The 11906-nt window shown below is 40.1% G+C and overlaps 3 protein-coding genes across 6 annotated transcripts; 2 read left to right on the forward strand and 1 right to left on the reverse strand.

The window, feature by feature from the left end:
- The first annotated feature begins 357 nt into the window (after window positions 1-357).
- On the forward strand, window positions 358-2920 carry ccdc34 (coiled-coil domain containing 34). Of its 3 annotated transcripts, none has more exons than XM_061036518.1 (7): window positions 358-464; window positions 884-1132; window positions 1234-1363; window positions 1582-1689; window positions 1796-1954; window positions 2056-2185; window positions 2399-2920. In XM_061036518.1, the coding sequence occupies exons 2-7, from the start codon at window positions 891-893 to the stop codon at window positions 2581-2583; spliced, it is 954 nt and encodes a 317-aa protein (XP_060892501.1). In that variant the 5' UTR covers window positions 358-464; window positions 884-890; the 3' UTR covers window positions 2584-2920. The 3 variants fall into 3 exon arrangements, with proteins under 3 accessions (XP_060892501.1, XP_060892499.1, XP_060892502.1); XM_061036516.1 differs by having other exon boundaries at window positions 360-464; window positions 881-1132; XM_061036519.1 differs by having other exon boundaries at window positions 444-468.
- A 213-nt stretch (window positions 2921-3133) lies between these two features.
- LOC132973201 (ras-related protein Rab-19) lies at window positions 3134-7022 on the forward strand. 2 transcript variants are annotated; one of them, XM_061036525.1, is made up of 5 exons: window positions 3134-3714; window positions 3848-3939; window positions 4455-4643; window positions 5084-5267; window positions 6395-7022. In XM_061036525.1, the coding sequence occupies exons 2-5, from the start codon at window positions 3889-3891 to the stop codon at window positions 6667-6669; spliced, it is 699 nt and encodes a 232-aa protein (XP_060892508.1). In that variant the 5' UTR covers window positions 3134-3714; window positions 3848-3888; the 3' UTR covers window positions 6670-7022. The 2 variants fall into 2 exon arrangements, with proteins under 2 accessions (XP_060892508.1, XP_060892507.1); XM_061036524.1 differs by having other exon boundaries at window positions 3134-3311.
- A 2-nt stretch (window positions 7023-7024) lies between these two features.
- On the reverse strand, window positions 7025-11706 carry hdhd5 (haloacid dehalogenase like hydrolase domain containing 5). Its single transcript, XM_061036511.1, has 8 exons — window positions 11223-11706; window positions 10611-10826; window positions 10398-10510; window positions 9913-10006; window positions 9792-9825; window positions 9499-9673; window positions 9206-9394; window positions 7025-8321 (listed from the first exon to the last, which is right to left on the reverse strand). Exons 1-8 carry the CDS (start codon window positions 11331-11333, stop codon window positions 7916-7918), a joined length of 1338 nt encoding a protein of 445 aa, XP_060892494.1. The 5' UTR covers window positions 11334-11706; the 3' UTR covers window positions 7025-7915.
- Between the last annotated feature and the right edge of the window lie 200 nt (window positions 11707-11906).

Genomic DNA, 11906 nt, shown 5'->3' on the forward strand with positions numbered 1-11906 from the left:
ATGCAAATTTCCAGATAAGTTTGCAGCATTTACACCAATAACCAAATGTTTATATTGTGAAATGAAAAGCCACCAAGTTGACTGATCATCACAGTGTATAAAGGTAAGGAAACTGCACTTTGGCCCCTTGTTTACCACTTGTTTAAATCATGCCAGATATTAGGTTTTATTTTTGCGAGTCTATTTAATTATTATTTAATAACAAATGTGTTCTTGTCTGATTTTCCAAACGACTGTGAATATATGTAGAATGACACAAATAATATCAATATTATGATTGACTGATAAAAGCGCGTTGTTTTAATGTAAGTAAAGAGTCAAGCATCGTCATGGTTACAGCGTCCTTCTGCGCGTGGGGGCGCGGTGCATCATGGGGGAAAATAAAGTTGTTTGGGAAATCAGTTGTAACCATAGACTGTAAAAATAAATCGGAGCTAAACCTTTCTTCAAATACTATCACTAAGGTAGGTTACATGATCCTTTAGAGTTAGAGACACTTTGCACACACCATTGGGTAAACAACGTGTTGGTAATACGCATTTAACGTTTTAAGAACGTTATTGTTTATAAAAGCTAGACAAGCTAACAACGCTAACTGTTAGCTTACGTTAGCGTTACTATGTAAAAACAAGAAAGAGCTGAACATCTACAGCTCAGTAATCTTTACATTTAACAAGTCGCACACATTGTTGACATTAGTTAAACAATGGTTTTACATAGTTTATTTGAAATATTGTTTTATTTCCTTGATTTTATGGTTTATTTGACAGGGACAGATACAATATATACAAACAGAAAACAGCAATACAATGCAAGTATCATTGTCATTATAGCGGCTGCTAATTTGCACCTAATTTGTCCTGTGTTTGAATTTTCGAAGCAGACTTCTTATGTCTGGAGGAAGGATGCCGAACTGTCCTGCTTCTGCGTCCAAGGGTTTCAGCTCTACCCCGGTTAAAGCTAACCCGGGAAGAGACTACCACACATCTAAGGACAACGGCGTCCTATCCGACGACGAAGACACCTTTTCGTTGCTTTCTCCAATCTATCATGACAGTTTTGACAGTGAAGAAGACCTGGAGCACAGTCCGGCTCAGGAGACTTCACCCAGGCTCAGCGTTTCACCAGTCCGGTACTGCTTATATTGTTATGCAGATAAAACTTTATGAACCGCCTATTGCACGATTCATAGAGACTCATTGGTACATTTGTAATCTGTTTTTTTTTAAATAGATGTGAACTACCAAGAACACCCTCTGAGCAGATGGAGCCTGCATGCTCACCTTCTCACAGTGCATGGGAAATGTGGCTGGTAAACAAAGCCAAGGAGGAACGGCTCAAATTGGAAAAGAAAACAGAGGAGGCAAGGAACACTTCTGCACAATTGTTACTTAACTATTACTTAAATTCAAGTAGTGTGGACTTTCATTTGCTTTGTGTGTGTTTATAATGATACAGTTTCCAGCCACTCTCACCCCCCCCCCCCCCCCCCCCACCACTCTCCCCCAAAGTACTTTTTTCTACCTAAAATATGTATTTCATCATGTCTGAGTCTTTGAGTAGTTGTGTACTTTGATTTAGGAGCAGTTACTTAAGGAAAACCAAGAAAAGCAACACAGGGAGCAAGAACAAAAAAAAATTGTGATGGAGGAGAGAATCCACGGATGGTTAAAGATGAAAAGAGAACAGGTAAACACCTGCTACAAAAATAAAACCATATATAAATCATTATTCGTTACTGGTTGTATTATTGCTCCATGACATTTCTGTTATTGTTTTCCTTGTGCAATCATAGGAGAAAAACAAGCAATTTCTAAAACAGTGCAAAGAGGAGGAGGAGTTTCAGAGGCAGCAGGAGAAGCAGAAGGAGATTGAACAGAAAGCTCAACAAAAATACAAAGACTGGCTTCAGAAGAAGAACCAAAGACAAAAGGAAATGGAAAACAAGGCAAAGGTCATTTGGATCTTTAAAGTTATTCTGTCCTCTCTTAGTAAGATTATGTTATTGATGTGCTGCAACAGAGTGACCCTGATTGACCCTTTTTGACTTGGCAGGAGGAAGCTGTCCTGAAGGAGGAACAGGAGAGAGATCGCCGCTGTAGGGCAGAGGAGAAGTTTCAGGAATGGCTAAAGAAAGCTGATGAAAAAAGCAGAGCAAGTCCCAAATCACCTTGCTTCATAACAGGTAAGATTATTTCAGTCATCTTGGAAATATTAAGTGTGCTGTAGCTATTAAATTGAGAAATGTGTTCACGGTTTTTGATGTATTTATTGAATCCAGGAGCAGCAGGAATACAACAACTTAAATATTCCCCTGACTTTATTGTGTCTCACTAAATTTATTCACCTTGATGATGTTTGAAATGTATCATTATCGTCTTTGTTTTATTTCTTTAAGGTCCCTACGAAAAATTCCTTCCTTCACCAGGCTTCTACAATCCAATCCCCTGGAAACCGATTCATGTCCCTCCTCCAGAAACATCAGTAGATAAGACATCTGACAAGAAGAATTTGAAACAAAGAAAATGTCAACAGAGACTGAGACACTCTATAAGTGCAGCACAGTTGCAGCAGAGAAGATGACACAGCAGATTGGTGTCTATGACTGAAGTATGGAAGCTTAGCCAGTACTCAAACATGATTACATCATAACTCACTCATCCTCACCTCTATAGCTCCGGAGATGACTCTGCTGAATGAGACAAGTATTTCTGTTCTCTTAAATAGCTATGGTGAGAAGGCAAAGTTGTTACATTTGGTTGTACATTGCAGAAATTCTGTAACAAGGCACTAGTTCAAGTTAGTTTGTACTTTAGCATGTATGAATTATTTGGGAAAAAATTCTGATGATTTCATAAAGATGTTTATTTAATGTCAAGCACAAATGCTTTCATTACTGTTCCATTAAATGCATGTATTTAATTTGGTTTTATCCTTAAATCAATTGATCAATTTGCTATCAGGATAAATCAAAGATTTTCTCCCCTCCTCCTCTTGTTTGTTTGTGTTTGTTTGGTCAACAAAAGCCAGCTTTATTGCATTTGATGAGGCATCAGCCACACACAACCACACTAACGAAGGATGGTGGCTGCTGGTGGTCACAGCCAAAGATAGACCCAGCTTGGTCAAGTGCCCCTCACACTCACACATTGTTCTGTGTCCAGCTGTGCCTTGTTCTTCTGTGGGCTGAGATGACGACAGAAACGAGTGAGGGGGTGGAGAGAGAGAGAGAGAGAGACTGATTCAGATTCAGATCGGTATGCTCATTCTGGGTTAACATCTCACTGTGATATTGATGTATGCAGCATGAGGTAAAATCATTTCTATTACATTTATTTAAGATTATCTTCTTAACTAAATACTTTACATTTGTGGGCTGTGTTTTGTTCTTGCTCACTCTTTGCTTCTCCCCTCTGTGTTGTTCACTGCTGTGGAATGTGTTAGTTGACAGGAGACAGTGAGGGAGCTAACAGTGTAGGAGGCTCTTAAAGGAAAAAGAAAAACATTCTGGGGTCCAAAGGACAACCTTTTAAGACAAAGACTTCAAGGGTTTACATTCCTTTGAGCTATTAAATTGCAATTTAAGCTGCTTGTTCGGGGTTATTTGGACACTTAGCCTTTTGAGCGAAACCTTTCTTAATAAAGATAGGAGGTTGTGTTCAAAATTTACCTCCGGCATTTTGGCTCTCTGTAAACCTCCAACATGATGAAATGGTAAGTTTTAACCAATAAAACCCTCTACACCTAAGTTTGTCTAAATCTATTTAACCCTATCTTATCGATATATTTATGACAGAGCCATGACTTTTGATGTTCCCGGTCAGTAAGATTGCATTCTGTCCTCCAGGTATTGTGTCTCAGCTTAAGACATAAAATCCACATCCTAAGATGCAGTGGTGCAGGTGGGCTGGCAGTTGGAGATCACACCTGCATAGACAGGTAGGAGGCGTGTCTGTAAGAATGAAAGTAAGGGTGGGACAGGTGTAGAGTGCAGAGAGAGTGCAAGTCTAAAGGGCAGAACTACTGACTTGTGTTTAAGACTTCAACAATGCGTCTGAAAGTGTTACGTAGACATGGAGACAAGAACAGGATGAAGAACCACAACTTTTGACAGCTTACCCAGGAAAACTACTATGGCATTCTAACGCTAAACTTTTTTTTTTTTTGCCAATCAAAGCGAGCTGTAAAGAATGGCAAAAGAAGCAACTGGTTGGAATACAAACTGGATTAAAAATTGAGATTGATCATAACTTAGACTGGCATGGGCACCTTTACCTGTGGTTCTCACCGGGTATAAGCCTGACCTGATGTATCAGTTTGTGTAAATAGTCCTAGTTTTTTATTGACACAACTTGGGAGGAACCAGTTTTTGTTGCACACAGACGTCTTGGATCAGCTGTTTCAACCTCAAAGTTTGTTTTGTGTGTATTTATATTCCTGCCTTCACCATGAAGTCTGTAGGGCCGGAGACTGAGGACTCTTTCGACTTCCTCTTTAAAATCATCCTGGTTGGGGACTCGGATGTGGGGAAGACCTGTGTGGTCCAGAGCTTTAAGTCTGGCATATTTATAGAGAAGCAGCAGAACACTATCGGGGTCGACTTTACTGTTCGTACACTGGACATCGATGGCAGGAAAGTGAAGGTAAGTTTCCCTTTTTTTACTGTTTATTTCAGCTCATTTTCATTAGATATATTCCTAGATTGTACACATGTATTTTCATTATGATTATTATGGAATCAATTTCTATATATAAAAAAGGGGTATAGAAGATATGTCTGTGTATTTACTCTTAAGAGTTGACACTCTCTCCTCAAGGTTTTTTCCATCACAGAAAAACCCGCAGCAAATGATATCATCTTTTTAACTTTCTGTTTGTGTGTCTACCTCTTACCTGCATGGATGCGTTTTTATGATAGTTAGACTGGAGTTCAGTACACACTAGTTTGTTTAATCAAGACGGATCATTTGTCAGAGTTTACAGCATGTCTCAAAACCTGAGGTTCATGCTTTAGAGACACATAATCCTCATTCTGTAAACACTGAAGTCAGGCTGTATCTGGTTGTGTTTTATGTTGTTGCAGATGCAGGTGTGGGACACAGCTGGACAGGAGCGTTTCCGCACCATAACTCAGAGCTACTATCGCAGCGCCCACGGGGCCATGGTGGCCTACGACATCACACGACGCCCCACTTTTGATTCTGTTTCCCACTGGATCAGGGAGGTGGAGCAGTATGGAGCTGCAGGAGTGGTGCTGATCCTCATTGGTAAACAGAATTTAAACTCACTTCTAGAGGTGTCATGATTGTCAGTAAATAACTCTTTCCTAAAAAAGATCCTTAGGATTGAGTTGTTGCGAAGCAAAGCGAAGGACACAATTCACAAGAAGTTAAAAAACTTAAAGTAGGTATAATAAAATAATTTTAAAAAGTCATAATAGTTTACAAGACATATTGACTGTTCAGTTTCCAGTGTTAAGGCTGGGTCACTTTTGAGTTAGTGTTTTTTGTCACTAGAGTGACAGGAAGAGGCCTCTTTATTATGAACTATGTTTTTTAACTTCTTTACTAGTTTGTTAATTTCTTGATGTATTTAGAGTTCACAGCAGATATTGCACAGAATTATTTGCTGTATCAGATAGAACTTTGAACTCATGTTCTGTTATACATTTAAATTTTAAAAAATGGCAACACCCACAAATAAAGCACAGAACAAAGACAAAAGAAACACATCATTTTTGGACCAAACATTGGTTCAATAATTGACCACTGAGAGGGGCTGCCTGTATCCTGTGCAGCTGGAATTTCATGGCTATTGTGACAATCAAATGATTGTCAAGCCTCACACCAGTGTTAGTTATCTTCTTATTTGTGTGCATGTTTGTTTGAAAGGAAATAAATGATCCATTAATAACAAAAAAAAAAGCAAAAATGCTGATTAATAGTTAATCATTTAAGTCTACATTGTCATGTAACTATTTTAACATTTTCTTTTATGTGTTATGATGATTGGGAGAAGTGGGCCTCTTTTTCTCCCACTCCTTTCACTGACCACCTGATTTTGGCTTTAAAACTCCCAGGAAAAATACAGCACTGCTTTATGGCAAAAAAAACCCTGCAGACCAAACTCTCAGCACAAACATCATGCAGATGGGATAAGCCTGAGTAAATTAGAGACTTGTATTATAAGAGGCAGTAGGAGAGAAAATCTTGAGTGACTTTGATTCCTAAACTGTAGAGAGGACACATTGTGAATAATATCAATTCTTACAAAATGTTGCCGTCAAATATTTTTCAATGTTACATGTAAGCTGCTCAGTATTATCTGTCAGAATGTTAAATTTCAATATAGTATACAGATATTTTCTCATTGTGTGTTTTCTTCATACCTGCAGGTAATAAGTCAGACCTCCATGCTCAGAGGCAGGTGTTGTTTGAGGACGCGTGTACTCTGGCAGAAAACAACAGCGCTCTGGCTGCACTGGAAACCTCGGCCAAGGAGGCGCAGAACGTTGACGCGGCCTTCGTCCTCATGGCCAGGGAGCTGCTGGCACGCAACGGCATGGCGATCACAGACGAGCTCTCGCAAGATTCACCTCAATTCATGTTGAGTAACAGCTCCCACCCAGTCGATGGCACTGTGTCTTCAGAGAAAAAGTGTGGGTGCTGAGCAGACTGAAGAGGGGACAGGTTGTTTGAGACTTCTTTGAAAAAACGAGACCAGCCTCGTGTGTATGAAAACTCCCTCCATTAGACCGAAGGTTATTCATGTATGCACGTTTAGGAAAAAACTCCATACAGTATGTTGCATAGTGTGTTAATATAGGTTTTTGAATTTTGATATTCATGCAGTTAGGGTCACATTATTATTTACAGTCCATGGTCAGTCACATGTATCTCATGGAGATTGCTTATCACAAATCGTGCTGATGAATGTGAGGGTGACTCCGTCATCACACACTGCAGGTCAGCTGGAGGACGGACTGAACATAAACACAAACAATGTTTACACTTCACAAGAAACGTTTTGAGCCTGTCATCCTTTTTAATGATCTTTTATACAGTATGGCTTTTACAGTGCATCAGAAGAGTTCCACAGTTTGAACCTGCATTTTAACAAACTATCTGAAATGTACACTTTGGCTGCGACTGTTATCACATTGTCTATCCCCCAGATACAAAAAGACATTCACGCTAACCCTTGTAAAGATTTTATAGCTAAAACTTAAATGGTACCCTTTTAATCCCTCATACTTGTACAATTTAAACAAGTTCACAAAATAACATTTAAAATGACTCTAAACTTGATTAAGACCAAAAAAAAAACCCATACAAACAAACTGATGATAACTGAAACCAAGTAACTTAATAATGGCAGTTGTTAGGCATTCTCCCTAACTTAACACAAAGAAGCTGAAATATGAGAGCGGTCAGAACAAAGAGGAGAGCTGGTCTAGAAGAGAGCTGCTGGGAGGTCTAAAGTATGTGATACTGTACATGTCAGCATGCTTTAGGTGGAACTATACTTAGACTCTTATCAACAAACTAACAGATACAGTATAAAACTCTGAGTGCAGTAGAAATGAATGTAACTCAACACATAGACATGTGTACCCAAGTGTGCGTTAAAAAAGTCAAGGGCGAGAGAGGACAATAAAAATTGCATTAATCCTTGACACAATAACATATATGCCCAAGTTAAAATGTGTGTTACTTTTCTATGTTTAGTGATAAAGCTGCAATTTGCTGCTCGTTGCTTCCATTGCACTTCACAATATCTCTCAGGATGAGCATCAGTAACAGCTACATCTCCCATATGATAATTTAGGGGGGGAAAACACACACTGCTGCTACCAGTTAAAGGATGTTAGCTATTACTGAGTGGCTGAAAGATGAATCCAGACCTGATCTTAGCCCTACTCAAGAGGCCAGCCCTCCTGCTCAAACACCAGCTCCACCGCCTCCTTCACATCCTGGACCACGAAGGATGGCTGCGTGAGGGTGGGGTCAAAGCGGAAGTCCCTGTGGCCGTGGAAGATGTGCTGCTCTGTGACGGTGTGATCTGGATCGGAGGGGAGCTCCTGCTGGTCTCTGCTGTACACTCCTGTGCAAACCAGGATGGAGCTGCATCCTTCAGGGAGGTCCTCTTCGGCCCCGTATGCACCTGATGCTCCACCTAACTCTGTGGAGGTCATTTTAGGGGCGTCATCAACAGTTTCCACTCCTCCAGCTTTAGCCTGCATCTGCGCCTTTGTGCGCCGAGAAGCCTGGAGGTAGTGGTTGTAGAGGTTGGCACCATAGATGTCAGCCATGGGGTTATCACTGTGAAAAAAGGTAATACGACATTTGTAAAAGCGTACACTTCAAAACTAGGAATGCACCGATGTATAGGTTAAACATCGGTATCAGCCAACATCAGTCCTGTGGACAAACACCGGCCCGTCAGCAAATAATGTCAGTGGTCTATGTTTATCTGTTGAGTTGCATCAATGTAATGCTGGCTAGGCAGTAAGCCTAACTGCTGATTCATAGAAGAAGTCTGCAGGATAAATATTCACCTGTTTGACACACTTATTTGTTTTCATGGTCAAATATGAAAAAAAAATGTCAGCAGTGTGCAAGTCTGTAACGGCTTCGGGGAAAGATCAGCAACTTGCAGTTTGGAAGACATGTTCCAGTGACATTACAAGAGGAGGGATGATAAACAATAAAAAATGAAAAACAGGCACAAATAATAATAAAAAGTAATAAAAAAAACATCAGTATTTGTATTGGCACTTATTTTTGCAATTGGTGCATCTTTATTAAAAATAAATCTTTTCGGATACAGAATCATGCATAACCCCCTTGGACTTTTCCACATTTTACAGTGTTACAACCCGGAAATGAAATATTTCTATTTATTGTTTTACTGTTTAATAAACAAACAAAGGCATTCCTCAAACAGACAGCTCTGAAGTTAACTTTTAAGGCCTCAGATTGCGTCTGTTAGTGTGTTCAAATCTTTACTGATCTATAACAATTTCAAATACCATATAATATTTCCCCTTCCCCACTTTAGATTAGTTTAGTCTACTTCCTGTTGGTCTGTAAGAAACAATCCCAGTATAATCCATTTCAATTTAAAGTATTGGCATGTAAACATGTAAAAGTTCAAAGGAGCTGAAGACAGTGTAATTTAGAAGTGTCAAATGTGGGTCACTCACCCTATAGCATACAGCCTCTTCACAGGGGCAGTCCAGCCGAGGCCCTCAGCCTGCTGTCTGATCAGCAGCTCAGCATAGTTATAAGTCACCACGCTGGGTTTACCAATCAGGGCCTCATACTTCAGATCGTAGCCTGTCACTTTCTTGTACAGACTCTCTAAGCACACCAGGAACATACCGTGACCAAACCTGTAAGACGGGGGCCCATATTATAAATATATTGAAATTAAATTCAAAACTTTGGAAACTGTTTCAGCATGTCACGCTTATTCTGTTTTTGTACCATACTGTACCTGGGATTCTTGGCCTCGGCCATCCACAGCAGGTCCATGTTACAGGCCAGGACGGGGATGTGAGGGTACTGCCCTGAATTCCAGTTATTGTCTGAGTTCCCGTTAGTTAGAAGCACGTCAATGATCAGCTGGAGGTTTGTCTCCCATCTGATCGGCTCACCAAACAAAATGACAGCTGTAGAAGCACACAGGTAAAGATGGAAGTCTTCTAAAAGCCTGTTTTAACTCTGAATTATATACAAGTATACATTATACAAGTATAACAACAGAGTTGATTGTGTGTGGAAACATACCGTCTATTGGCTGTAAGCCTTTGGTAGGAGGAATCTGTAAGACATTTGTACAGCTGCTTAGATGTCCATCTTATCTACAACTGAACATAGACCCATGAAGTTCAACAACAGAGCTACTTACATTGTCTTTGGGCCGTCTGCTGTGATCTACGACATCTAGAAGAGGATATGCTTCTCTGAGCATGTCTATTGTGACAACATCCTGAAAGCCCAGGCTGGAGTTTGGTTGGTTAAAGTGAACAGTTTATAACATATAACAGATATTTCTCACAGATATAAAACTGCGCTGGGAGTCAGCATTGGTATTCTATATTATGTGTTCTCACATATTGATGGCTTATTTTGGTATGAATTACCTTGCTGGTTGAGAGAAAAGAGTACAATGAAATCAAAGGCTTCAGATTTGTCCATGGCATGACTTAAATATGACAAAAATAAGGATCTACCACATATACATGATGAGAATTAGAATAGTTAAGCAATCTGTGTTCGGCAGTCATTGAGACTGCAATGATGCAAAGAGTTCAAAGATGAATCATGATAACAGAGTGGAACAACAGAGAGGTAAACATCCAGAGGAGAGTCTCTGAATTATAGACAGGATACTTGTGGGCGACCTCCTCTATAGGACCCTGTCCGGATACCAGCACACGCATTTTGTGAAACTGGGTAAACATTCGCAAAGGGCTGTGGGACAGCATGACCTGGTCTGGAGACACCTGAGAACAAGGTGAGAGCAGAGAGAAGGGGTGATTTAAAAGGCTTTTATAGCACGCGGATGACTTTTAAATATTTAAAAAGGTGTAGTGTACAGTTTACCTCCACATCTAGCAGGTGTGACAGATGCTCAGCTTTGGTCTGTCTCATGCAATTTCCAGCATTAGTGACAAACACCACGGGCAACTTGTATTTTCCGTTCCGGTCCACCAGGTTCCTGAAGCACTGCTTGGCTTCAGGGATTAGTGTCCTGCCTCGCACCAGAACCCCATCGATGTCAAAGAGGAGCCCGAAGGAGTTGGGCCCCTCAGGAGGACGCTGGGCCAGAGAGAGGTGTATGTGCAGTATGAAAACATGGGATTGTTCATTAACTTGCTGTGTGGTATTACTTTCTTGACACAATCTCCTCACTTTAAACTCGGTTAAATGTCTTAGAGTTTTATCCTCAGTGACACATCACAGTTTTACTGGAGCAGATCACTCACTCATGTGTTAGCTTTAATAACAGTAATAAATATGCAGTGTACTTCAACACATTATAGTAATTCTCTGTGTGTGGAGTGATTAGCTTCAGCATAGTGTTCAATGAGTTTCTGTCCTGCTTTGGCATTTTCCCCCACTTCACAACAGCCCAGTGTCTGAAGACAAATACTATGTGATTTGTTTCAGTCTTTACTAAAATTATAATAAAATGGGAATAAAGCATCAACTTACATGGCTAAAACTTCGTGCGATTGCCTGCGAGATGTTGACTTGTTTAGCTGCCCCCCCACAGCTTGACTTCAGCAGCTGCCATGCAGTTTTAAACTTACTTATTCTCTGCATTTCTTCAGGCACTTGAGTGTAAAAGCCGGAGGTAAACAGCAGACAATGTGATACAAACTTCAGCTAGCGTTATCCGAGCTAACAGTCACTGACATTTAGCAGATCCAAAGAGTAAAGACGTGGGGGTCATGGTTTCTCAATCACTGAGAGTCAATAATACTCAACTCTGCGCTATCTATTCATGCTGATAGTAATACTCTGCATACTACACCCAGCGAGTTATCGCTAATGACAACTAATGAGCATGCGCAGATCCACAAACGGAGGACATGACTTCCGGGTGCATTCTTACGCCCCACGTTGCTCCGAAGAAACACCCAAGTTGTGATTTTGCAGAAATGAAAGTGATCACTCCTGTTTCACTATTACACTTGCAACTTAGCATTTCAGTGAAATTTGTATTACTTTATGCTTCTTGCGGTGATGTCAAATAAATTGCATATTTGAAAAAAAAACCCAAAACAATTAAGTACTAATGTACTAATATTGGGGATGTTGTTTATAATAAACTGCCGTTTTTGGACGAGATTACTAATGCATACCCTTTTTTAAAATATATATATGTATATATAT

Source organism: Labrus mixtus, chromosome 4 (assembly GCF_963584025.1).
Source record: "Labrus mixtus chromosome 4, fLabMix1.1, whole genome shotgun sequence".
Taxonomy (NCBI): domain Eukaryota; kingdom Metazoa; phylum Chordata; class Actinopteri; order Labriformes; family Labridae; genus Labrus; species Labrus mixtus.

Excerpts from the sequence above, each read along its gene's own strand:
- ccdc34 (XM_061036518.1), top strand. The coding sequence starts at position 891 with ATGTCTGGAGGAAGGATGCCGAACTGTCCTGCTTCTGCGTCCAAGGGT. Across the intron at positions 1,690-1,795 it reads TAAAGATGAAAAGAGAACAG|GAGAAAAACAAGCAATTTCT; the intron begins GTAAACACCTGC and ends GTGCAATCATAG. Across the intron at positions 1,955-2,055 it reads AAATGGAAAACAAGGCAAAG|GAGGAAGCTGTCCTGAAGGA; the intron begins GTCATTTGGATC and ends TTGACTTGGCAG.
- LOC132973201 (XM_061036525.1), top strand. The coding sequence starts at position 3,889 with ATGCAGTGGTGCAGGTGGGCTGGCAGTTGGAGATCACACCTGCATAGA. Across the intron at positions 3,940-4,454 it reads GATCACACCTGCATAGACAG|TCTGTAGGGCCGGAGACTGA; the intron begins GTAGGAGGCGTG and ends TTCACCATGAAG. Across the intron at positions 5,268-6,394 it reads AGTGGTGCTGATCCTCATTG|GTAATAAGTCAGACCTCCAT; the intron begins GTAAACAGAATT and ends TCATACCTGCAG.
- hdhd5 (XM_061036511.1), bottom strand. The coding sequence starts at position 11,333 with ATGCAGAGAATAAGTAAGTTTAAAACTGCATGGCAGCTGCTGAAGTCA. Across the intron at positions 10,827-11,222 it reads TCGCACGAAGTTTTAGCCAT|CGTCCTCCTGAGGGGCCCAA; the intron begins GTAAGTTGATGC and ends TCTCTGGCCCAG. Across the intron at positions 9,674-9,791 it reads AGGCTTACAGCCAATAGACG|CTGTCATTTTGTTTGGTGAG; the intron begins GTATGTTTCCAC and ends GTGCTTCTACAG.